A 26,409-nucleotide genomic window follows, 5' to 3' on the forward strand; every position below is an offset into this window, starting at 1 on the left:
TCCCAAAGAGCCGGAGAAGAAAAGTTGGGCGCTTGCGAGTGAGCCGGAGAGGCGGGAAGGGCGCACAGGGCGCGCTTGCTTGCGCCCCGCTTCCCCGGACGCCAAGCGGCGCCAGCGAGCCGGGCGGGCGGAAATGGGGGCTGAGGGTGGGACTCGGAGGAGAGCCGTGGGAGCCCGGGAAGCTGTGGAAGTGGAGTGGAAGGGGTGGCCCAGAGAGGTGGGGTCTAACTAAGGGAAGAGGTTCTGGCTTTGAGGAGGACTAAAGTGGGGTGGGGGCACCCTTCCCGTTCAGGTCAGCTTCAGCTCTTGCCTGAGGAAGGACTTTGCCTCTCTGGTTGCCGCGCCCCCCGACAGCATCCCAAGGGTGCCAAGGTCTGCTTGCTGTTAAGGTGACTGCTTTTGTCTCCACACTGCACCGGCGGCAGCTGCTGGCTGTGCCCCAGCTTGGGGCAGGCAGGCCACCCTGCAGTGTGGCACAGGGGAAACAAGGGGGACAACTCTGAAGAACAACTCCCTAGGCACTAGGTGGGAGGCGGGGAGAGGTATCTCTGGCTGCTTCCCGAACACCCTGGGGGGTGATCCCTGTCGCTTTTGCAGGGAAGGTCTCCTGCAGCATTAATGCAGGTTGTGGGCTGGTATTTAGTGGGCTCAAGGAAGACAGCAGTGCAGCCCAGGACAGGGACATTTTTCTTCTTGTTCTCAGCAGCGGTTCCAGAAAAATAGAATTTGAAGGAAAAGCAGCCCTGAAAGACTTGAGCAGGACCTGAACCCTAATGTGGTGATGATGCCACACATTAGTCTTGCTGGATTTGTTTGTGCTCAGATTGCTTGAACTAGTAGCACTTTGGAAAATAATATGGTGGCTTGGGCCAGTGGGGGGGGGGGGAGAGACAGAGGAGGTGTCTCGTGATGTTTCCAGGCTATTTTGATGCTACCACAATTGATTGGCTGTTCAGTTGTGATGTCACCGAGGAAAATGTGGGAATGCATTTGGATAATGACATTGTGAGCTAGTGATGTCACTAGTCCACAGTAGCGCAGGCAGTGTTATCTCACTGCGAGGTTGCTGGAGGGCCGTGCTTTATAACAGAGATGGCGGTGCCACGGGGGCTATGAAGTCATTTAGGATAAATAGCAGGAACTGTGTACAACGGCAGCTGCTTGCTGGTGCAGAGCAACAATACAATTAAATTTTTGCTTCTGTTGCATCCTCTCTCTGGATGTCCAGGATTCGCCGAAGAACCTATCTTGGCCTTGCCACCTTGGAGCGAATGGGACACAGCTCCCTCTCTCTCCATGATAGGAAATAAAGCAGTGCCTTCACTTGGGAATTATCAAATGCCCATGCTAGCATGTCATGCAGATCCCGCTGTCTGCCCCCAGCATGCAGAGGCCCTGCTGTGTCATGTAAGCCTCTAGTGCCATCTGCTCCTTGGGGCAGGGTCTACTGAGTTAAGTGTATCTCCGTCCATTTGTGTAAATGGGTGCAAATTGCAGTGTAATCAACCACACCCTGTAGGAGCAAGCAAGACATGGGACTGCGCAGCTGCTTCCATGGCCAGAGAGGTGCTTTCTCCTTTGCCCGGTGGAGAACCAGCACTGCCCATTTGAGAAACTTTTCACCTCCTTGGTGCCATATCACCGCCTTAATGTCAGAGTTGGGCAGGCAACACAGAATGCAGAGAAAGGGGATCTGTCTATGGCCACAGCAAGCTGTCCAGGGCAAATTTACTGCAGTGCGGGCACTGAGTGGGCATTCTTGTACACATTGCATCCTTTACTCAAGAGCTGGCCTGTTTAGTGGGACAGAAAATGGTGGTGTGCAGGGCACAAAGTCATGGAGAGGACTTCCATCAATGTCCACATTCGGAACAAGATGGCGACCAACTGCTTTTTTCCCCTTCCCCAGCTGCCAAGGGCATCTCTAAAAGCAAATCTATACCGTTGATCCCCCTAGCAGGCAACTGCCAAGATGCCTGACCCCAGTTCTGTGCCCAAGCTTGGTCCAAGGACAGACTGGACCGGGGCCTGGATGTATGCCTTCTTACCTAGTCTCTACTGTCTCCATTCCCAGAGCTGCCCATAAGAGACAAGGGAAGGGATTATTAAACAACCCAGCAATGAGCAGGCAAAGGCCCGGCTCTCCTTCTTTGCTTGTGCAAAGAGTGAAGACTGTCTCCCTGGTCTTTGGGAGGGTCCCTTTTTCCTGCCTGATACTCATGTAGTATTCTGCTGCCTTCCCCTGCAGCATCCTACATTTAATGCCATGGGCACATCGCACTTGGTGGGGCTGGACTCTTGCTGCATCCAAAACAAGAGACTAGCATCCTGAGAATAGAAGCAGCCATCAGCCGCTCTGGGACTAGATCATTCATTTTTGTCTCCCGCCGCCAATTCAGTTCCTTTTTGGATGCTCTCCAGGCTCCAGGAAGAAGGTGTTAATCAGTTAATCAAGTGAAGGGATCAGACAAAATCTTCTCTCATCACACAATTTATGCCTGGTAAAAACTTTCATATAGGAATCTCTGGGGAATGTGTGGTCATTGTGCCTCTGGGAGTTTTCTTTGCTGTGTGCATGTCCTAGGAAGTTGTGGTTTGCTAGTGTGAATACAAAGTTGTGGGGCTGGGGAGTAGAGACTTCCAGGACTGTAGTTCAGTGACAGAGAATCTGCTTTGCATGCAGAAAATCCTAGGTTCAATTCATGACATCTCCAGATAGAGCTGAGAGAGACTCCTGTCTGAAATTCTGGAGAGCACCTTACATTCAGGGTAGATGATAGGTACCAACATGAAGCCAGATGGACCAGTGATCTGGCTGAGTATAAGGCAGCTTTCTGTGTTCCTGTGTTCCATGATCTACAACTGGGTTGGGGAATTTGTGGTCCTCCAGGTGTTGTTGAGCTGCAACTTACCCTCGTGACCACTGGCCAATGCTGATGGGAGTCCCAACAACATCCAGAAGGCTCATTCCTCATGTAAACAGTTGCCTCCCCCACTCCACATTTCTGTATGGAATACCATCAATGTGAGGGACTCTCTAATTTGTTAAGCAACTATGTTGTGACGTTATGCTTTTAGAGACCAGGTTGTCCAAGCTCCAGTGGGAAAGTCGAGAGCCCTCGGGAGGAGGAAGAAGGGTTACAAAGATCAAGTGTGTGAATGTCTGCTTGACTGCCTTGTGCACAGGTATAAACGCTTTCTCTGTGTGTAGAGGAAGGCAACTTAATTAATAGCCATTTCCCTAATGATCTATCTGGAGTTCACTGATGTATGGGTTTAATTAGCCCAAACCAAATGCTGGGAGCCCGATGGTAGAACACACCATCTTTGTCACCAGGTACCTGTTACCATCCTGTTCTAATTTGACAACAAGTTAATCTGGGCTTGAACTGGAGGGTGGTGCTAGCACCCAGACTGCCAGCTCTGTGTGATATATTGCTTGCTGTGACCTAACACATGGGAGATGTACCCTACTCTCCGTAAGCTCCTGCCTAATCCCCATGTCTGGAGGAATCTACAGCGCTCTTCAGACTATTTCCATGGTGAGTGGATAGAGGCAAGATCCTATCTGAATAACAGGACTGCACGTGTTGGCTGCTATCATGTTGCACCATGACTGTGAGCAGAATTCTCTTACTCTCTCATATATTAGGCACCCATTGAAGTTTGATCTGAGACGGACTTTTAAACCAGTGGGGTATTTATTAGATAGCCTTCTGGCTACTTGTATGGCAATATTGCCAGCCACACCATGAATCCCACTGCTCTAAACATTATTATATAAAAGGCAATGACCATGTAAGCACCACTTATTCCCCCTTCAGGAAATAACACTGCGCATATGGTGAGTGAGGCTAGGTTTTGGAGCTAGCAGGATCTAGCTGGCTCTGGACCAAGAGCTGAATGGATTTGGGATGTGTCTGGTTCTGGCACTATATGCTGCTGCTGGCCTAAGGTGAATCGGATGCTTCTAAGGATTCTAGCCCACCCTTGTATCATAGGTCCAAGCAGGGAAATTGCTGCAGAAGGTTGAAAACATGCAGAAACACTTGCGTAGCCAAGCCACAACTCAGAGGTGGGTATGGGGAAGTGAACAGCAGATCTGCATGCTGGAGTCTACAACGCAGCCAGGTACTGCCACAGGGGAATGGGGGAGCGCCGAGTGGCTAATAGTGGAGCTAACCAGGTGTTCTCCATAGGAATGATCATAAGACATATTACATGTTTTGCTTTGCACTTTGACCACCCTTTTGTGCACACAATCAGGGTGGATAAAGTATCCCCGAGAGGCTTTAAAGATAGTATTGATCCTAGCCATTGGCTGCGTTTATAAGAATGCTCCAAGCTGGCAGCCCCAGAAAAAGAAGAAGCTGCTTATTAGCGTAAGTTGTCAAGTTTCCATATGCACACAATGACAGAATGAGAAAGTGCCTCCCCTGCCAGGCTCCTGGCTACCCTGATTGCATGTACAGATTTGGAAAGGGGTGGCTTTAACTTGTTTTAAGGACTAGCTCCGTTAATTATGAAAATGCACCCTCAAGTACAGGAGGGTAGTTCTGATCTGAGACGCCTGCTAAACAGCCCCTTGAACTGGGAAAGTGTCCTCTGGTGCAGGACACTGTCTCTGCTCTACCTCTGCCTGTGTCACACATCTGACGGATTAATCTGTAGGAGGAGCCAATAAACAATCTGAATGTGGCTTAATGTTGAGAAGACCCTGCCTTAAGGAGCAGGCTAGATGCTTCTTAATACCTTCCAGCTTTATGATGCTATGAGTCCCTAATTATTGTACAGATGTAGGCAGGGGGCAGGGATTCTTCTAGAATATAAGTGTGATCTCACCAAGTCCTTGCACACATCTTTGGATGTTGTTTATATCCCCTGGTGTGTGGTTGTACTGGTGTGCTCATCCTGTACACAGTAAAAGGTGCCTTTTCCTTCACTATATTTATATACTTCTTATAACTAATAGGAGAGTCCAAGACCAGCTTTAGATTCAATCCAGATGGGTGGGGTATATTATTATTATTATTAATTATACTACAGATGTGGTGAAATGGAATAGTATAGTTGTTTGTTGCTTGCTTGCTTGCTTGCTTGCATATGTATCCCGCCTTTCCCCATTTAATCCTCAGAACAACCCTGCGAGGTAGGTTAGGCTGAGAGTAGCTGGCCCAAGGTCACCCAGTGAGCTTAATGGGGCCCCAGCCCACTAACCACTGAGCCACACTGGCTCACCTTGACACTCCAAATTGAGCCTCCTTGATTAAGGGCAGTATACTTCTGGCTGGCTGTTGGAGGGATTAACCTGCTTGTGAGTGTTTCATGACGCTGGCTGGAAAGAGACCTGAATTAGATGAACCCTTGATCTGATTTAGGAAGACCATTTATGCTTATGGCTTTAATGAACTTAGATCCCTGTAAGGCCTTTTCCGTTATGAGAAATGTTTGTAGTGTCCCACTGGGAGTCTGGGGGTACTGAAGGCCTTTCCACTTTTGTAGCAATTGAAAATTTCTGTCTTATTTTGCTCATGTATCATACAGTGTGTTAATTCTCTATGAGTGCTAATTTAATTTCACGGTCACCAGCAAACGTCTGGCTAGCAGGAAGGCTGTGCATATATACATCTTCCTATAGAAGTGACAGAACTCCAGATTGAAGATAAGCACACAAGTACTGTTTCTGCCTGGCACTCAGTTTATAGCTTCTCCTCTCCCGTCCCTCCCTCCCTCCCAGTCCAGTCCAGTCCAGAGACAGAATCTTCTGTTTCTCTTTGATGCAGTCAAAGGGTAGAGATGGGTCATTCTGCTTGGAGGCACAGGCTAACTCAGGATCTCCCTCTTCCTATCAAAGTCCTGAAGAGGGCAAAGTATCTGTGAGGTCTAATCCACTGTCGTTTTTGTTTGTTTTCTCTTCAACCGTGATGTGGAACTCTGGAGCAAGCCTGGTTTCGCATCCCAATGTGAAATCTGTGCGACAGCTGAATTCACTTTAGGTCAAAAAAATCCCCACCCTAGACTTTTCTCTCTCTTTTTTTTGCATCAAACGTAGTCCTAACACTTCCTGCTTTGGGCACCAGCCCAAGGCTGCCACAGCTTTCACATTCCAGAGCTCTCCCCCAGCAAGCCCAGAGGATTAAGAAACACAACTTCATTGCTTTTCCTTATTCCTGCTTGCGCTGAATTGGGGAGTGCGGGGGATCACTGGCACTTGAGCAATAGGCAACCAGGCCTAAACCCAAAGACTGGGGCTGTTTGCCTGGGATCTGCAATGGCAGAGTGGCTCTCTCCCAACAATAAGGCAGGCTGCATCAGATCGCCTGCCAAATGCAATTATTTGCAGGGTAAGTAGCACTGAAACAGGCAGATTCTCTGCAGGCGCATAGTCTGCCATGGATGGAGATCAGGGGGATTTCCGGAGTACTAACATCATCTGAGCCCAGGCTAGAACGAGGCGGGATTCGTTCACTTCCATATCCAAATGAGAGGCTCATCTGCCTTGGGGAGCAGTCACACACATTGAAAACTGACCAGAAATATGGCTCAGAATTTACGCCTGGGGGGAAATCCCCCAGCAGCTGGATGGGTGAGGGCAACAGGACTGACAGTCTCCTGCTTCTCTCCTTGTAGATGTCAAAGTGGCGGCTGTTATTGTTGTGGAGCTTGGTCCTGGCTTGGCCTGGTGAAGGATCTCAGCGAAGCGAGCCCATGTTCACAGCCATCACGGATCAGATCCTCCCGCCTGACTATGACAGCAATCCGACACAGCTCAATTATGGTGTGGCCGTGACTGATGTGGACCAGGATGGAGACTTTGAGATCATCGTGGCTGGGTGGGTACCATGGATAATGCTGGGTGCTGTCAGAGGTATGAGAATGGAGGTGGCTGCCAGGAAAGAGGGTACCATTGTTGGGATGAGCTTTGACATGATGCAGGACTAGGCAGGTTTACATACACATTCCCAAGTCCAGGCTAGGTATACATGCATCTTTGACATGTCTCTCTGAGGTAGGGTGGGGGTGGGTGGGGAGAGATTGCATGTCTTTCTGGTTTATTTTGGAGATTCTAGGCTGGAGGCAAGTGTAGGCTTGGTGTCGTTTGGTGTCCTCAACCGCCCCAAGGCAGCCTACCTTTGTTCTAGAGCAGGGGTGAGAAACCTTTTTGGCTCCTTTGGCCAAATTTGACACCAGATGATTGGGCGCTTTGAAGTCCTAAAGTCGGGACTTCAAAGCACCATGCACATGCAGTCCAGCGGGCTTCAGCTGATGGGTGGCAGAGCCAAGTCCTGCTTTATGCAATCATCCAGTAGAATTTGGTTCTAGCCAGCTTTCGCTTTGGCTGAAGCCTACTTTCCCTTGTAAATGCACAACTGTGGACCCACTTTTAAGACTCCTGATTTGTGCATTGGCACCTGTGTCTATACCAGCCCCACACTGATGTCACATTGACATCAAGTATGGGGAAGGTGTGTGTGGTTTGGCAGAAATGGCCTCACAGGCAAAATCTGAACCCCTGGCATGGGCCAAGTTTGGTCCATGAGCTGGAGGGCGGGTTCTAGAGGGATGAAAAAGGTGTATATTTCTGCTCTTTCATTCTGATGTTCAACATGCTGGGGTCAGGCTGTAGTACCTGAAATAAACCTGAAGTAATAACAGTGCAAAGGTACGGATGGAGGCCTGAACGTGCATCTGCAGTAAAGCTTTCCTTTAGCAGCTGTCTTCCCAAGTCGTTTCTCTGACAAACTGTTTCTGCCTGCAGCTGCCTTAGAGCCCCCCTTGCTAGCTGGCCACCCGGGAGTCATGACCTGGTGGATGGGCACTGGAGGGGGGCTGTCCCTTTATACTTGGCCACCACTTGTATAACTTGTCCGGCCCATAAAACATTCTCTGAATTGCACTGAGCTGGGGGAAGGAGCATATATCTGCCGGATAACTTTTATGTCTGGCGTTTCCTGGATCGTATTCACCTCTTCGGCTGAGTTCACTTTCCAAAGAAATCTCATTTCTTCGTAGCCTCCGTCTCTCGCTGAAACCCTTGAATTCCTCCTTAGGTGTTGCTCTGTCCTGCCCATCCTTAATGCAGCAGCAAGACAAAGTAATAACACGGCTTGTAAAGGCTTGGGGATATTAGGGTCCCAGAATTTTCTCTTGGGCTGCTGCGCTCAGCTGTCCAAAGCCACATTGTGTGTTTTATGGCCACCTATGTCCCCTGCCTCCTTGCCCCACCTTGCTCCATGCAAGCACATTCTGCATTTGCCTTTGTGGAACAGAGCACTCCACCCCAAGCTCCCCCAGTCCAGAATGCTTTCATTCTCTTTGTGCTGCATGAAAACAAAAAGAAGCACAATTTCTTTTGCAGTAACAAGTTTAGCTGAGGGGTTGGCACCTTTACTTTGTGATACAGGGCCCAACTTGTTTTCCAGGCATCGTTATATAAAGTAGATGCACTTCCTTCCATTCAGAAGGATCCTGGGCTCTCGTTCTTTAACATTACAAATAAGTGAGTCATGCAACAAAATGTTGCAACGTGGAGTTCAGGATTCCAGGCACTCATTCCGTTCCTTTTTCCTGCCCCCAAAGTCTGCCCCTCTTCTTTTTTTGCATTCCTCCTTATACCTCCTTCATGTGTGTGTTTGGTGCCATATTCACTGAGCATCAAAAATAAAAGCTATATCCCATTTGCCCTAATACCCAACACCCCATATCACCTGTGTTAATGCTGAACTGCCTTCTCTCTTTCGCCAAGTCCTCTTGCCCAGCTCCAAGGTCAGCAGCCTTTGACACAGCCTATGCACATGAGCTGACTTCATGCCCCCTTAGCCAGCTCCTTTCCTCCAAGTGGATAGCCATTCTTTTCCAGAGTGTGGTCATCCGCATAGCAGCACACTTCCTGGCTGCAGAAGTTACCCTCGCCCCATCAGCATTATCAGGCCAGAGTTTCTACCACATTCTTTATGATGTGGCTGCCATCTTGTAATTTACTTACTTGTTTACTTACAGTATTTCTGTACTGCCCAGCAACAAAAGTCCCTTGGCTGGTTTGCACTAAAACAAGACAATAATATGTGAAAATATAATAACAGGTAAGCATACAACCGAAAACAGACTAAACCTAGCAGCAGAATAAATCCAGATTTAAAACCAGCAGTGGAGAACAACAACAGTGGAAAAGATCTTAAAAGTACTAAGAAATTTAAGATAGAACTTTTAAGATAGGGAAGCCTAGGAAAATAAAAAAGGGTTCATCTGGCACCAAAAAGACCACAGCAGAGGCAAGAGGTTTTAGGGAAGGCATTCCAAAACAAAGATGCCCCACTAAAAGGACTCTTTCTCGCTCTCTGGTTGCTACCCACCAAACCTCATTCAGTGGGAGTACCAGAGAGAAGCCTCAGAAACTGACCATAGATAGTGTTTGGCTGTGCATATGTGAGACGAGGCGATCCTTCACGTATCCTTGCCCCAAGCAGGTTAGGACTTTTGACTTGGAACCCAAACTACCTTACCCTCTCCCCAGTCTTTAGGGTTGAGTATCTGACAGCAGGAAAAAGCAATGTGAAAAAATGGTTTGTACCTAAGGAAAAGCAAAGGTTCCCTTCCCTTGACTATGCACTCTAGCCAGTGGTATCTCACCTGGACTGAGCAGCTGCTGGCATTCTCTTGGAGGGAGGGGCAAGCCTTTCCTCTCCAGGTTCTCTCTTGCTGTGCTGACAGGCCTTGGTGTGCACCAATTGACATTGTGTTAATTGGCTGCAGAGCGAGGAAGTGCCCCAGCTCATTATTGGCATACTTGGCTTGCAAAGGTGCACAGCAGTGAGCAAGGCATTCAGCTGTGCGTATCCCCAATCTTCCTAGTTCCAATTGGCGGGGATGAGGAGCGGAGTTGAAGCTTGGCCAGCTGCTTGAAGAGCCAGCTATCTGGCCCATTCCACATTGTCCTGACAGGGAACCAACAGTTTTGCATCTGGAGGGAGCAAACATCAAGGGAGGTTTCCATGCAAGCATAACAAAGACTGTGTGTGCATATATGTGTGCAGGTCCAGGAGGGCATCCTTGAGAGGACAGCCCTGTCCCCGTGAACCATACTGCAATAGCAGCAGGATTTCAGCTGTATCCCAAGGATCCCCTTAATCTGCTAGCCAAATAAGATGCAGTCCTCAGCAAAGGAAGTGTCAGGCAATACACAGATTGCCCTGATTGGACTGTCCCTTGAAGACCTCTGCACATGGTCCTCTGGTCCCTTCCAACTCTACGTTTCTATGATTCTATGTTCTAGACTGTCAGGAAACCCTGTAGGAAAGAAGCCTTTGAGGAACTGCAAGCCACAATACTTTTAACACTGTGAGACAGAAACCCCACACCTCATGAGACAAATCTAGGCTGTGGAGATCTGCTGCTACCATTACTACTAATATTAACACGGATATAATTATGAAGACTGCTGTCCTCATGACACAAACAATTTGAAGAAACTCTGATTCCAATGAGTGCTGCTAAATCATGGATTACTGGGATTGCACAATTTCTTTACAGCAGGAATAGCCAACATGGTGCTCTCCAGACAATGCTCAACTCCAGCTTCCATCAGTCCCAGCCAGCATGGCTGGTGATCAGGGATGATGGGAGTCCAATGACTTCTGGGGGGCTGTGGAAACACCATCCCTGATCTACAGCCTCTCTGGCGGGTCTATATCTGATCTGACTTCTTAAAGTTTTAGGAAAGGGAAATGTCTGCGTCAACTCAGCAAACTTGCTCATTTACCCGTATTTGTGTTTAACCTGAATCCATCCATCCCATCGTCCCACTGACCTTTCTTCATGGACTTGCATTCCAAACCTGGCATCTCCATCATTCTGTCCTGAACTGTCACCAATTTGTCAATGTTCTTATTAAAGGAGACGCTACTTCTTCAGCGGTGGCTTGAACAGTGCTGAACAGAGCAAGTAGGTTCTGCTTCTTAGACACACTGCTTCTGAGAAGGCAACCTCAAAACAACATTCTGTCTGCTTTTGCCCTACTCCTAGCTCACATTTAGCTTATGATCCGCTATAACTCCAGACACTTCTCAGCAGTATTACTGCCAACCTAGCCAGGTTTTTCTAAAGTTCAGTTGGGGTTTTTTCCTTCAAAATGCTTCCTATTGTCCTTTTTTTTCCAGCTCACCTGTGGCTAGGATTTTGATTTGCCAAATTCATTTTTAATTTGACTCCTATCCCCTAAAATGTTTGCAGACCTTGCTAGTTTTGTGTCACCTGCAAGATTAATAAGTAGGTTCTCCAGCTTGCTAATAGAAATCAAATAACACCAAATCCAGGTCTGATCTATGTAGAAGAGCTTCAACAATGCATTAAGTGTTCTCTGGGGAGGAATTCCATTATTTCTCCACCCGTCAGATGGTAGCATTTCCCCTTTCATCTTCTGGTTTTGTCATTAGTGCTGGTGCAACTCCAAGAAGCATCCTATAGCAAACACCCCCTCACATGCCCAGTGTCTCCTCCAGCGCATGCCAGAGAAGCTATTGCTGTCCAAGATGTGCTCATACCAGAGACTGGCTGAGTCTTGCTGAAGTGAGACCAGGCTGACCTGGCGATCTCTGTTGCAGGTATCTTCCTTCCTCTGCCAATGGAGTGTCTGCTTCCAAGCTGACCATATTCAGCAATGTCAATTCAGATACCACTTCCACATGGTCCATGGCCACATTGTTGATACTTGGAGTCTTAATAGCACAGATGCTGCTGTTGTGCCTGGATGCGAAATGTTAGCGGTGGGAGGGGGTGTGCTAAGGAGCTGAATGTCTCACCTGAAGACAAGTCTGGGCACAAGCAGGTTTGCTGCTGTTGGCTTCTCTTTGATCACTGACACGTGCTAGCTCAAGGGTTTGCTGCCAGTCCCAGAGTAAGTGCTCACTGTGGTCTGAAATGGGATTGTGCTTCTACTCCATTGCTAAGGAGTCTGTTTGGATGACCCATCCCATCTGTGTTCTGTAGTCTTGACAAGGGCGGTGCTCCATGTTTTCCTGGCCCAAGAATGAGGAGTGGGTGGGCCACATGGGAAGGGGGGGCGGAATTAAAACCCTCCCAGGGAGTTTGGCTGCAACCATCCCAGGGAGATGTGGAGGGGGGAGGGGAAAGGCAATTATCTGCTTCCCTCCCGTGCCAGGCCATAACCATAAACAGAGACGGGACATTTCATAACCCAATGACTGCTGCTTGTGTAACTTGTTTATCCGAGGCCAGGGTATAGCGCTTGCTGAGTCAGCCCAGGCAGAAAGCCCTAAGCTGGGAACTGGTGCTCACTCATCTGTGCAAGAGGCACTAGACAACTTTTTAAAAATTGGAAGGGGAAAGGCAACAGAACGTCTTTGCAACTCCTCTTGCATGCGTCCTAAGGAGATCCTCTCAAAATTCAGGCACCTATCTGGTACAAGTAACTTAGCTGAGATTATTACAAGATCCGGGAGACTTTGAGCACGTTCATACATATCAAAAAGCTACATTTTAAGCTTCATGTACTCCCTTTAATTTTCCGATGTCCAAATGAGTTTTATGGGCTCTAGAGCAATGAAATGGTATGTAGCAACAGCGCCCAGCCCTCTGCTCCAACTTGCCTGGCTTTGGGAACAAGGTGGGAGAGCATTTATCTTGCTTCGCCATCCTGGATCTCTTAAAGCCTTTAGCACTGGAGTTGGCAAGTTCACCTGGTTAAGCGGCAAAATACTTTTCTCAGCTCTCTTGGGAAAGCCTTTATCGAGGAGAAGTGGCGTTGTGCTGCCTTAACAAGAGAGACTAGAGTTAGAACTATGCAAAACCATCTGCAGGCTGAGTTCTTTCTCATGCCTAGCTACTTCTAATTTGCTTTTGCACTTGTTCCTAATGCGTGTCTGGCTCCTGAGAGAGGGGCGGAACTGTCTTATCCAATAAAGTTTCTTAGCTGCTCAGATCTAGAGTGCTCTGGATCACAGACTGCCACCGTTCTGGAAAGACCTTCACCATAGCCTAGGCAGCACTGTGCTTTTCAGTGGGGTGCATGTCCAATCGGGCAAAGGCTATGCCAACCACAAAAATGTCACATAGAAATAAGACTTTGGAAGAACTCAGAGCAGCTGTTAACCCTTTTACACGGCATTCATCACACGAAAGCCTCCTTCCTATTCATGATTACAGATGGGGAGGAGGGGGAATAGTGTAGCCAGTCATATGAGAAAAGTTTCAGATCATCTGGCTATCATGTACTGGTTGAAATAATTGGGAAGTATCTGAATCCATGTTCTGTTTGAGAATGAAGAAATGGAAAGTGTGTACATTTATAGGAACTCATTGCTTCTGAGATGGCTTCAGTGATGGTGTGGTAGATTTCCCAAAGCCAGCTTTTTCTTCTCCCAAGTCTCACAGGCGCTAGCACTTTCAGGTGAATCTGGCCAATATATTGATATGTTCACCTCTGATGCACCTCTGATGCTCAGGATTCAGCCTCCGATACAGCTATGGCTCTTTTTATTGATTGCGCTTCACTATCAGGCCCCAATCCTGATTCCCCTTGGGTGCTGGTGAGCATTATTTTCTCCAGGGCTTTGTAACATTGTCCTCAAGGTTTCTCCCTCCCTACCTGACCTCCTTCTCCTCTGCTGTATTAATTTTCTCTTTCTAGACTGTGCATTTTCAGCCTTCGCAAACTCCATGCTAACCACATTAGAGTCACACATCATTAGCTGCCAGATGAAACTGCTCAGGCGTTTCTGCAACTTCGCATTGTGTGATGTTAGCATGGATGGATGTCTAAAAGAATCCGGGTCTCATGCTGGATCTGACTATCAGGGTTCCGAAAAGCTGATTAACTGGATGTTTGGCGTGGGAGGGTGCCACTGGGCTGTAGCCGTCCCGAAGATGGGCAGGTGCCATCCCTGTACTAGAAGTGCCAGCTGTTGCCTGCCAGGGGTTTCCAGACTAACCCAATGTCATAAGCCGGTTTGGCATTCAAGCTCTAAGTGGGTTGTGTTGATTCCCAAACTGACAAGGGGAATTTCAGCCTGAATCTTCTGGGCATCAGATCTCTGATAGATGTTCAATGCTTTCAAATAAGCACCTCCGTGGCTTGCTTTACCAGCTGGTTTTTATTTCCTAGGAGCCCCAGTACTGCCTTTCTAGATCCCAGAGTCCTTCAATTTGAGTGAAATGAATTAGAAAAAGGAACTCTTCTTCCATAGAGATGGGAGCCCCACAGCCAGAAGCCCACCTCCAAATCCTTATAATTTAATCCTGCAATTAGAAGAATAACCCACCATCTATTGCACGGTGGTCTGAAAATCTTACTGCCCTTTGCACATTTGAACATAGAACCGTAGAATTGTACAGCTGGAGGGGATCCCAGGGGTTATGCAGTCCAACTGCCTGCAGTGCAGGAATGTCTACTAAAGCATCATGTATCAAACAATCGTCTGTCTCACTTGGATACCCTTTGGGGCATATGGCTGGATTATATGAATGTGCAATATATGTTTAAATTAGGTATGATAGCTCATTCACATATATATATATTTGCTGGCTTGGTGGATTGTTCTTATTGTTCATGGGTGCAGATGGTTTCCCCCTTTTCTTTTATTTACAGTAAAGTAAGAATTTAAAAACCTTTTTGCAGTGCTATCTACCTGATTTGGAACATCTACAGTGCCAGGTTTTACAGCAGGATTATAGTAATAGTAGATACTATGCTCTGAAACGGAGCCGGCCACGAAACCCATGTTGTTGTGGGGATTCAATGGGCTAGTCCCCTCGTTTGCTGCCCTGAACTGCAGGGAGTAGAAGCATACAAGTGGAATAAATATAGACATTCTGAAGTCCCCTCCATGTTTGGCTTCAAGCTCAACTCTCTTTGTGACACACCCTTCCCTTTCCCCCAGGAATAACAGTGATGGGATGTGCCCTTTGCTACCTCTCCTGGTAACCCCACAAAATGAGAATGGTGGACTTTGATTTTCTGGAAGAGATCTGGTGGGAAGGGTCACTGCTACCTTGAAGCACCTCCCACATTACATTTCCTGCTCTCCATTCCTTCAGGTACAATGGTCCCAACCTGGTGCTGAAGTATGACAAGATGCGGGGCCGGCTGGTGAACCTTGCAGTGGATGAACGTAGCTCCCCATATTATGCACTGCGGGATCGCCAAGGCAATGCGATTGGTGTGACAGCATGCGACATTGATGGGGACGGGCGGGAGGAGATCTACTTCCTCAACACCAATAACGCCTTCTCCGGTGAGTGCGAAAGCTGTTCCTTCCTGACATTTGCCTGCTGGCAACCCAGTTAGCATATCCAGCTTCTCCTGTACCCTATGAACATCCTCATCCTTGATATCTATCCATCAAGACCCACCTGCCTCTCAAGAATCACCTTGATCAGTCTTACATTTTTACTAAGTTCTTGCACCTACCCATCGTCTGCCATGAGCCATCTCTATTCACCTCTGTTGTGACGTGCCCATCCCATAACACCCATTAAACACGTGGTACCCACCCATCAGTCCACATTCACTCACTGATGATGAAAACATGATGTTTTCTTCACAAACGATCCTATCATTAACAGTTCCTGGCATTTATCCTGCAAACAGCAGACTGAAAAGGGAATGGGCGTGATCCACAGAGGGGCATGTGGCAGTGGTGGTGATGGCCAGTGGTCACTCTCCTTTCTTGGCTGATGTCCTGGCAGTGCAGGCTCCCTTCCTTCACACCGTTGGCTTTGGGGCTCTTCACCTGCCAGCCCCGAGCCACTGACTCCAGTTCCCTGACCTTCACTGGCCACCAGGGTGGGATGTTTCAAGGCTGGAGTTAATTTCCCAGCTGAGTGATTTTGTCGATTCTCTGGCAGCAGCGGGTGGCGGCGGGGGGGGGGGGGGAGTGGGGGGGAGGAGAGACTTGGCTGCTGACTCAGGGCTTTGCCACATCTCTAGTTGCCAGCAGGGACTGCAGCTCCAGGAGCCCTGGGATCTCTGAGGGACAGGCAAGTATCTCGCTGGGCAAGGAGACATCCTTTGAGACAGCATTGGGATTACGCAAGGGAGAAAGTAGTGAAACCCCAAAGCATATTCTTTCCCACCCCCACTGGCAATGCTGCAACCTAATGGTAGATGGTCTAATATTTTCTTTTCTGGGAAGGTGGTTCCCTAATTCCTAGACTGCTTCTAAGAGACCCTTTGCTGCTTTAGGAGCAGAGATGGTGTTCAGCATGCTTTTGCAATGCCTAGGTGTGACCAGCCTCAAAATACGCAGTTGGTTCTGTCCCAAGGTCAAGCCCCTTCCTTGGGGCTAGTTAGGAATTGCACCCAAGTCAACAGACGCTTTGCTTGGATGGCTTCACATGTTCGAATCCTAGAAATATGTTGCTTGATCAGATCTGGCAGCCTGTGACTTGTTCTAGGGCAATGGTGGCCAAACTTGGCCCTCCAGCTGTTTGGGGACTACAATTCCCATCATCCCTGACCACTGGTCCTGTTAGCTAGGGATGATGGGATATGTAGTCTACGTCATTTCTAGTCGGAATATATCTGGAAAAGATAAATGCCCTCCCACCACCAACGCTTTTCCTTTGGTCCAAAGCACTGCTTGGGGTCTCCGGAAATCTGCCTAGAAAAGCGACCACTTCCCCATCGCATCCTTCCTGAGAAGGGCTGGGCCCCTCACCTGCAGCATCGACCTGCTCTTGGCTCCACTTATCAGTCTTCCTGACACACCTAATTACTGCTTTGCAGCTGCCAAAGGCTCCCTAAATCAGCCATTCACATTACTCCTGGCATCAGGGCCCGGCCAGTGCCTGCCATTGATTTTCCCCTTTCCCTTTATGATGAACATGGCTCCGCGCTGCTCTGGCACATTTTACCTTAATGAGTTTATTCTTTTGGGCCTCCCTTACCAGCCCTTAAGCTTTGCTGGGGTTGCTGCATTCATTGTCGCGCAGTCCTGATCACAACCCTGCAGTACCAGAGAGCAATTAGGCATTGGGCGAGGTCGGCAGAGTAGGGGGAGCCCCAAAAGGTGGATGATCAGGAACGGGCATCTATGGGCAGAGGGAATGCGATCCAAATGGGACAGCCATGAGGGTTCAATCTAGATCAGCATTCAGGGGTGCATTCATCACTTGCAAAGATCTGCATGTATGGGTGTCACACCTGCAGAGTGTAATGCTGCAGTTCAGAGCCAGGCTTGCAGCAAGTCTCTGCACTCCAAACCTCCAGTTGCTGGAGGCTTAGGGTGCCTCTAGACTTTCAGTATTTTGCAAGAGCAATTCAATTTAGATTTGTGCAATTCAAATGGATTAAAGCACTCTGCTGCCCTAGCTCAACAAACCCACTTGCAGGGGACTTTTTATGGTTTGGAAAGTGACAGCAAAATGCACTAAATAGTGTGGCATGAAGAAATGATTAACGGGAAGACATGTAAACACCCCAGAAGCAAATCAGGATGCATGTTCATTGGGTCCTTCCAGATGTCTCTTCTCTTGAATATTCATCATTAGTTGTGCTCATGATGGTGTCAGGACAGTTTTATAGGATCCCACTTTCAAGCCTGTTCATTCCTGAAAAGGTTTCAGGACAGACATACTGCTTTGCTTGCAATAGGTGCATGTTCTGTAGCTCAGTGCCGAAATCCTGCAACTTTTCATACCACAGAAGTTCGGGGTCAGTGGGTGTTTATCCACTTTTTGTTGCACTAAGCATAAGTTCCCCTTCCGATGGTGATGATGTGCTCCATGGGCATCACAGAACAACTCATAAAGCAGTAGATCTGAGGGTGGTGTAAACCCTCCACTAATGCACAATTATTGCATCAGCGACATTTTGCAGAATATAGCCACAAAAAGCACCAGTCTGAAGGGACCCGTTGTCATATAACCTCCCCATAAACAAATCAGAACGAATGCATAGTCTAACCAGGCAAGATTTGTGCAAGCAAATCAGGATGAATGCTGAACAAACAGATCGTCTGGAGCATCAATTAGGGAGGGCCCGTAGCATAATTACATGGTTAGGGCTCCAGAGAAAGTCATGCACAACCCAGACTGATTTCCTGTCTTGGGAGAGAAGGAGAGAAAGGGAGAGCTGATTCAGCACCTGGCCAGGAGACCCTGAAACGTCTTGATACCTTATCTCTCCTTCCCAGGTGTAGCTACCTATACAGACAAACTGTTCAAGTTTCGGAACGGGCGCTGGGAGGACATCTTGAGTGATGAGGTGAATCGGGGTGTGGCAAGCTGGTTTGCTGGGCGCTCCGTGGCTTGCGTGGACAGGACGGTGAGTGTGTGGAACAGGTTGGGGTGGGTTGGCTTGAGGCTGTGATTTCAGGGCTGTGGGTCAGGCCCACGGGGGGTGGGGCAGCTGGGAGCTGAAGATGCACCAGTGCAGTTGTATGGAGGAGGGGAGGACATGGGCTTAGAGGGGCCTGCTCTCCACCCAACTTCTCAAGGCCGAGCTCTGCCTCCTCCCCCCCCCCTCACAGCTGTCAGGACTCCCATCAGGGACTGCCATGCCAGGCGGGTGCCGTGCTGCTGATAAACACAGCCTGTCTAGGTGATTTATGCCCCTGTCACCTGCGCTTTCTTCTCCCTCTGCCTTGCATGGCTTATTTTCAAACGATTATTGCTAAATCAGGGTGCCATGAGGGAAACAATGGGGGGGGGGACAGGGAGTGGTTGGAAGAGATGTCTGAGGCAAAACAGGGGAGCATGAAGGGTGGCACCCCCCTATTTGGGAGCCCATGGCCGGACTACGCTGCTTCTGCTCAGGTGCCTGCGACTGGCTTTACCTTTATAGACTCATCCCTGTCAAGGCCCTGGGCGTGGCACCCCCTGCGTCTGTCCTCGCGCTGGGAAGAGAGGGGTCCAGTCCAGTGAAGACTCAGGCCTCTCACCTGCCCCCACGTCCCTTCCTACAGGGCTCTGGCCGCTACTCCATCTACATAGCTAACTATGCCAGTATGAGAGTTGGGCCCCATGCCCTCATCGAGATGGACACAGCTGCCAGCGACCTGGAGAATGGCATTGTGGCACTGAGTGATGTGGCGGCAGATGCCGGAGTCAACAAACTCACAGGTATGAGGGCAAAGGATTGTTCTCCCAAGAGCTAGAAGCATAAGGGGAAAGGCTGTAGCTCAATGGTAGAGATTCTGCTTTGCATGCAGAAAGTTCTAGATTCAGCCCCCAGCATCTTCAAGAAAGGAAAAGAGTTTCCTGTCTGAACTCAGTTGGTAGAGCATGAGACTCTTAATCTCAGAGTTGTGGGTTTGAACCCAGTGTTGGGCATTGCAGGGGGTTTGACTAGATGACCCTTGTGGTCCCTTCCAACTATACCATTCTATGATTCTATGACTCTAAATACTGAGCTAGATGGGCCTGCGGTTTGGCCCAGTATAAGGTAGCTTCCTATGTTCCTATACGTGGCTGGGCATTACGAAGAGTGACAGAGCTCCTCTAGCAACTGCCACATATGTCCACCATTTTGTTTTCCCACAATGCCTCAGATATTCTATTGTTGGAAAAACACAGAGATCCCGACTATTAGGGAAACTAAAATAGCAGTCAAAAGCCAAGTTTGGCCAACTAAGCCCAAGCCTCCAGTATAGGGAGGTGTCAGGTCCTGGCTGGATGGTGAAGAGTGGTGGAAGACACCAGCTGGGAAACCTCCCCTCCATTGGAAATCCCAGAGAGGGAAGAATCAGAGCCAGGACATTGGTGGTGGGACATTGAGGTGAGATCAGAGGGGGGAAATTGGGAGGAGATGCTAGATACTGAAGGGACTGCACGGTTTAGTTAGCAGGAGGAACCTGTGACAGGCAGCAGTTCAGACTCTGAGGATGAAGCAGAGGAGGGTAGTCAAGAGACTACTGAAGCATCCCCTCTCCAGCTGCGACAAGCTCCCATCCCCCCTACTCCCCAAGAACGTGCAGGATAATAAGGAGGGCAGAACAGAGACCAGAGGTGCACAGACACAGTTTGAGGCTGCCTAGGAAACATCCGGGAGAGGAGGAGCCTTAGTAGGGGTGGAAGGCAGGCACCTTCAATCCTGGCAACTGGGAAGTGTTGCTGAGCTATATGCCATTTTTGTCTTGCTCTCAGTCTCTATGGCAGTGAACTGCCACTGACTATTTTTGTAATAATTGTGGTGGTGATCATCGCTGGTGAAGACTGAACCCCAACAGTCAAGTGAAGTTCAATAATTGTGAAAAGAGGTGTAAGGGAGCAGGAGAGCGAACCAAGAAGTGTATGGCTTGATGATTTTGAAACATCTCGACGGGAACCTGTCCCACCTGTAATGCCCATATTGTGCTAACTTCTGGTTTTCGCTGTTCCTCTTCCCAGGGGGTCGGGGCTTGGCTGTGGGGCCCATCCTGAGTGAAGCAGCCTCCGACATATTTTGCGACAATGAGAACGGAGCCAACTTCCTCTTCAAGAACCAGGGTGACGGTACCTTCATAGACGTAGCGCCCTCTGCTGGTGAGTGAGTGGCAAGGGTGAGGGTGTCATCGGAAGCCATTAGCTGTGGGGCAGAACTTACCAGAACAGCTGCTTGGCCCTCTTGCATCCTGGTGGGGTCCTGCCATTTCCCTGTCCCTCTCCTTGCCTGCTGGTGTGTGTGTGAGATGACAAGTGCCAGAGGGCTCAGCCACCACCAGTAATTGAGCGTCTGGCTGATCACTGGAGTTTAACGAGGTGTCAGGGTGGCATCCATCACCGTGGTGCTGCTGATGACACCTATTCCCTTTAGAAACACTCCTTCCTTGTCAGCAAGAGAACAGGAGTCGGGGGACCTGCGGGGAGAGGCGGGAAGGATGGGTTAGGTGTCCATGGGAATCTGCAGAGGTCCTCTGGCCCCTGCCTGTGGACTGCCTGCCCCACCAGCCATCCTCTGCCCCCTGTAGCCTGCCCCCCACTGTCCCATCCTTGACAGGCTGAATTTGAGCCACTTGGGGCAAGAGCTGCCTGATAACCTCTGAGCTGCTCAACCTCTGAGCCCGGCATCAGCAGAAGGGAAGGCTCAGTTGAGTCCACAGCATCCTTTTGCCTTCAGGGCACTCTCAGCCCTGCTGACTTCCTCGGCCACCTTCCACAGGCCTGGATGACCCCTACCAGCACGGTCGGGGCGTGGCGCTGGCCGACTTCAACCGCGACGGCAAAGTGGACCTGATCTACGGTAACTGGAACGGACCTCACCGGCTCTACCTGCAGATGAGCGCAGGTGGGCGCTTCCGAGTAAGTGTCACGTGGAAGAGGGAGTTCCCAAAGCGCTGAAAGGTCTGGGCTGTGAGCAGGGAAGTGGTGGCATCAGGGAGGGAAAGTCCAGTCCTTGAAGTGCCTAAGAAAGAGTGGAACAGAGAAGCCTTACTCAGGCATTCAGTGAACGCTTGGTGTTGGGGAAAGATACAGTGTGTGGGGTGTGTGTTTTTGTGCAAGGCCATGTGGGCCAGCCACACTCCTAGCTCCCCCTCACCCCCCCCCCCGCTCCACAAACACTTGCCAGCTTTCGTGCATTGACTCCTGAGGTTCTGGAGGAGGATTCTTTGTGTGTTCAGCTGGATGCGCTTAGGATCAGGAACGTTGTGCAATTGAGAGTTCCCAGTTGCGGGCACACTTCCAAGTGCGCTCAGCTGAATATACGAACCCTTCCCCTTCAGACCCTTCCTGCTCAATGTGCGAAGGCTGGGCTGGAGCAGGCAGGGATCCCCACTGCCACCGCCACTCGGCGCTCCCTCTGTGCTTTATTTCCCCCCCCCCCCACGCATTCTGGAAAGCCAGAGCAGAATTGCACATCACCAAGGAGACTGCTGCCTTTGCCCCCAGCTGGGCCGCCAGATGTTCATTGTTTTTAAAGGGTTGCCTCGTCTTTTAGACCCGCGGCTCTGCACCGTTGCTTATTCCTGCCGTGTCGACCAGGCAGCCTTTTCCTCTCCTTGGTTCCTTCCCCAGCTGCTGCCTTGCAAGAGACTGCAGTCTCTGCGCTGTGCCCAGCTCCTCCAGCTCTGCTCCCCTCCCCACTCCACAGCTCCCCTGTATTCTGACCCTGCCAGCCACGATGCCTCCTGACCCCTCCCCTCCTTAGACCTGAGCTTCCTCTTGGCCCTGCTCCAGCCCAAGCCCTGCCCCACTAACCCCCGTCCTTCCCCCAGGACATTGCCACGCCCAAACTGTCCATGCCATCACCCGTCCGCACCGTCATCGCTGCTGACTTTGACAATGACCAGGAGTTGGAGGTCTTCTTCAACAACATCGCCTATCGCGGCTCATCCGCCAACCGCCTCTTCCGGTGGGTGAGAGCCACGTGGCCACCAGAGGCTGGGGCAGTGGGCTCCCCATCTTACCAGGCTCCCGGGCACTGCAGGGAGGGTGTCCCCCGCACCAGAGTCTGTGGTGAACCCACTGTGTCCTTAGGAAGTCCTGCATGCAGAACTTGAGAATATGGGGCGAGGGAGGGGGGAGGGCTGGATTCTGCACCCAGAATCTAGCGCCTTTTAGTTCCCCCACTGCCGTAACCCACAGGAGGGCGTGTTCTATCCTGCTCTGCCCTCCCTCCGGTCAGCTGACAGAGCTGTGACTGAGCTCCTTCCTACACCGCTACTAATACAGCAGTTCTGTTCCGCCTAGACCACATCCCTGGAGGTTCTGGCTTTCACTAATTAGCACTTATGCACGGTTCCCATTAATTGTAGGCAATCAATGGCTCGTTAAACAGAGCCGCTTACATTTCTCAGGCTAATAAAGTGATAGCAGCAGCATGTGGCAAATCTGGGCAGTCCGTGCGGAAACCTGTTGCTATGCGAGTGGGCAGGGCCCCTTTCTGGGAAGATAAGGATTTGGCAAGAGAGTGTGTGAGCAAAGGGTGGTGCCCACTCAGGAGTAGTGGTGGTAGGCTTGACTCCCATGACGGGCCCTTTTGTGGGAGGGAAGAGCATCTTCTCTGCACTGGCACACTCCCCTTCTGCCACAGGGTGGTCCGCCGAGAGCATGCTGACCCGGCCATCGAGGAACTGAACCCTGGTGATGCCGTGGAACCCGAGGGGCGTGGCACAGGTGGGTCTCCACAATGTCTCTTGTGGAACATTATCAGGTGGCTTCGCTTAGCAGGAGTGGGCTTAGTGAACAGAGGGGTTACTCTAACTACCAGACGGCCTGGGGTGGGGGCTTGTTCCAAAATTCGTATTTATATTCCACCCTGCATATAAATAAGGTAAAGGGACTCCTGACCATTAGGTCCAGTCATGGACGACTCTGGGGTTGCGGCGCTCATCTCGCTTTATTGGCCAAGGGAGCTGGCGTACAGCAGGGATTATCAGCATGGGGATGGATGCAGGGAGCATCTTCTCACTGCAGAGACAGCCGGCACTCGAAAGAGACGGGAGAGGATTGGCAGAGCTGGGGGCTTCGGTATCCCATGAAAAGATCAGAACTTTATGATTTGGTGGGTGGAGGGGAGAGGGACAAAATATCCTCTTGCCCCAAGCCAAAAGGTCTGTGATCTGGTCACACATGCTTGGCCAACTCTTAGAGCAAAGCATGGAAACAAAGTATTATTATTATTATTATTATTATTATTAATAATAATAATAATAATAATAATTAATAAATTTCAGCACTTTTTGTGAAACATCTCTAAGTGACCTTCAAAATATTAAAATACAAAACAACTTACCAAGCAGAAAGAATTCATAGCATAAAAATAAAAGTGTGCCTCCATCAAGAAGAAGCAAGATGACTCCTACCCCACTAAAGAGTGAAACCAAGCCAGGCCAGAATCTTACTTCATGACAATTAAATTAAGATCCAGGGGTTGGCTGTGTGGAATTCCCACCCACCACCAAGATGCTGAAATCTTGAGTAACATTCGCAGAAATGGTGTTGCCGTTTACAAAGCATTTGGCACCGGGAACCGAAACAGTTTCTGGGGTGAACAGGCACACGGATGGTCAGTGTCAGTGGAGGCAATTTGGGTGGAACCATGGGGCAGAGATGTATTCCTTGACTCTACTACTGGTTCTTATTCCAGCCATGCTTGTGGAAGGGGAATATGGTCCTATGGGTGCTAAACAAGACCTTTGCTTATGGACGTTGTGTCATTCCAGGGGGGGCAGTGGTGGATTTTGATGGCGATGGAAGGCTGGACCTGATCCTGTCACATGGAGAGTCCATGGCCCAGCCGCTTTCAGTCTTCAAGGTCAACGAGGTGGGTGCTGAGAGGTGCTCCTCACAATGCGCTCAGATCCCAGCCCACATCTGAGCAAGCATGGTCCACTCCTTCCTCCCTTTCGTGCCTGCTCATTCCTTGGCTTAGTCTGTCTGTCCATCTCCACAGGGCGCTGGCAACAACTGGCTGCGAGTGATCCCACGTACGCGCTTTGGGGCATTTGCTCGCGGTGCCAAGGTGGTGCTCTTCACGCGTCAGAGTGGTGCCCATCTGCGTATCATTGATGGAGGGTCTGGGTACTTGTGCGAGATGGAGCCCGTTGCCCATTTTGGCTTGGGTGAGTGTGGAGGAGTTGGAAGCAGGGCTTGGAGCCTGAGCGGGGTGTGTGCCCTCCCAGGTCTCTTCTCGTCCTGTCCATCTTCACGGCCATCCCAATGATGCTTCTGAGCTTCCTGGATCCCGTCTGCCGCTCATCCCTGATAATACCTGCCCTGCGCTACCAGAACACATTGCAAGCTACATAGACATTTGTTTCTGTCCTTCCTCTAACAAACTCCCTTCAGTCTGAAACCTCTGCCTCTAGGCATAATGCCCCATCTTTGAGTCTGCTAATGTTGCTGAAAAACAGTGTAGATTTGGTGAAACCTACCTATCCCCAGTGTGCAGCCAGTGTGGTGTAGTGGTTAAAAGCAGTAGACTCATAATCTGGTAAACCGGTTTCGTGTCTCTGCTCCTCCACATGCAGCTGCTGGGTGACCTTGGGCTAGTCACACTTCTTTGATGTCTCTCAGCCCCACTCACCTCACAGAGTGTTTGTTGTGGGGAAGGAAGGGAAAGGAGAATGTTAGCCGCTTTGAGACTCCTTCGGCTAGTGATAAAGCGGGATATCAAATCCAAACTCCTCCTCCTCCTCCTCCTCCTCCTCCTCTTCTTCTTCTTCTTCTTCTTCTTCTTCTTCTTCTTCTTCTTCTTCTTCTTCTTCTTCTTCTCTTCTTTCAAAACATTTGGAAAGTCTGCTTCCTGTCCTCATTTAAAAAGCAAGTGGCAGGAGTTTGCCGTCCTAAAAAGCAGAGCGGACGTGCGTTGCAGCGAGGCCCCTGCCTGCCCCCTCCAGCTGTTCCTGCAGAAGGGACGGCATGTCTCCACACCTCATTACTCTTCCACAGCCCCGAGGTGGCCCAGCTTAGTGGGGCCTGGCCGGGTTAGACCACGCTGTGAGTTGAGAAGCCAAGTGGCACGGGAAGTCAGAGGGCCCGTGCCCCACACTGCCCCACATCCCTGCTCACAGCTGGCCTTGTGCCCAAGAGCCATGCTAGTGTTGGCTCAGAGTGCTTGATGGAAGGACATGACCCTCATCACATCCCAAGTTCTTTCATCTCTGCAGGAAGAAATGGTTGAAAGGGGGAAGAGGGAAAGGAAAGCACAGACCACCGCATGAGAGGAAGATGGTTCTCTAGAGCAATTCAGATCCCTGGGTGGGCTGCAGGTTTGTTTGTTTGTTTGTTTGTTTGTTTGCTTATCTCTCCCGGGCTCAACCCTTCCTTGCTTCTCTTCCCTGTAGGACAGGATGAGCCTAGCAGCCTGGAGGTGACTTGGCCAGATGGCCGGGTGATCAGCCGGTCGATAGCAAGCAGCGAGATCAATTCCGTGCTGGAGATCCCCTATCCCCGGGACGCTCCGGGATCACCCCTTACCATTCTGCCTCTGGAGGTGAGCCCTGCCTTTGCCAGCCATGTGCATGTTACTTAGAATGGATCCCTCCTCAATTTCACCTTTTCCTCTTTGGAACATTTTTCCGTTTTCTCATCTCACTGAGAAAAAGGGCCATGCAAGATCCTGTTGGAGGCTCTGTGCTGACAGAGGTATTATTTTTGTCCCCTTAGAAAGGCAAATTGCAAACCTAAGCTTTGTGTCCTGTATAAGGCATGTCAAGAATCCTCGTAATAGGGACTCCTTCCAGTAACAAATTCAGTGCCCCCTTGTTGAAAGAAATGGACATCAAAAGAGCCACTGAGGGTGTCTCAGCAGGCAAAGGGGAATCCTGAGCTTCGCAGAAGTGCAAATAAATAAATCTAAAAATAAAATATCAAAAAAGGGCAATTCCCTGTCTCTTAAAAGAAAGTGAAGGCTAAGTGTGTTCACTGGTCCCTAAGATTTGCAGTTCGCAGAGTGTCATATAAAAAAACAACAGAAAATGGGAGAGAGTGACTTGCTTCAGCTGCTTGTGACCTATAGCATGCTGAAAGAAG

At 49.7% G+C, this 26,409-nt stretch overlaps 1 protein-coding gene across 7 annotated transcripts in view; it reads left to right on the plus strand.

Annotated features, from left to right (window-relative positions):
• CRTAC1 (cartilage acidic protein 1) overlaps positions 1-26,409 on the plus strand; it is a 36,896-nt gene that overhangs the window by 641 nt on the left and 9,846 nt on the right. For 3 of the 7 annotated variants that reach the window (XM_083614933.1, XM_083614930.1, XM_083614936.1), the window contains exons 2-12: positions 6,631-6,833; positions 15,052-15,248; positions 18,150-18,280; positions 18,921-19,077; positions 20,344-20,478; positions 21,095-21,234; positions 22,149-22,285; positions 22,967-23,049; positions 24,099-24,199; positions 24,329-24,497; positions 25,722-25,870. In XM_083614933.1, coding sequence (XP_083471059.1) covers positions 6,631-6,833; positions 15,052-15,248; positions 18,150-18,280; positions 18,921-19,077; positions 20,344-20,478; positions 21,095-21,234; positions 22,149-22,285; positions 22,967-23,049; positions 24,099-24,199; positions 24,329-24,497; positions 25,722-25,870 — 1,602 coding nt within the window. Of the gene's footprint in view, positions 1-120; positions 6,345-6,630; positions 6,834-15,051; positions 15,249-18,149; positions 18,281-18,920; positions 19,078-20,343; positions 20,479-21,094; positions 21,235-22,148; positions 22,286-22,966; positions 23,050-24,098; positions 24,200-24,328; positions 24,498-25,721; positions 25,871-26,409 lie in introns of those variants that run through there. The other 4 variants (XM_083614934.1, XM_083614935.1, XM_083614932.1 and 1 more) reach the window with 4 other exon arrangements.

This window comes from Podarcis filfolensis (genome assembly GCF_964270895.1).
Source record: "Podarcis filfolensis genome assembly, chromosome: 5".
NCBI lineage: Eukaryota > Metazoa > Chordata > Lepidosauria > Squamata > Lacertidae > Podarcis > Podarcis filfolensis.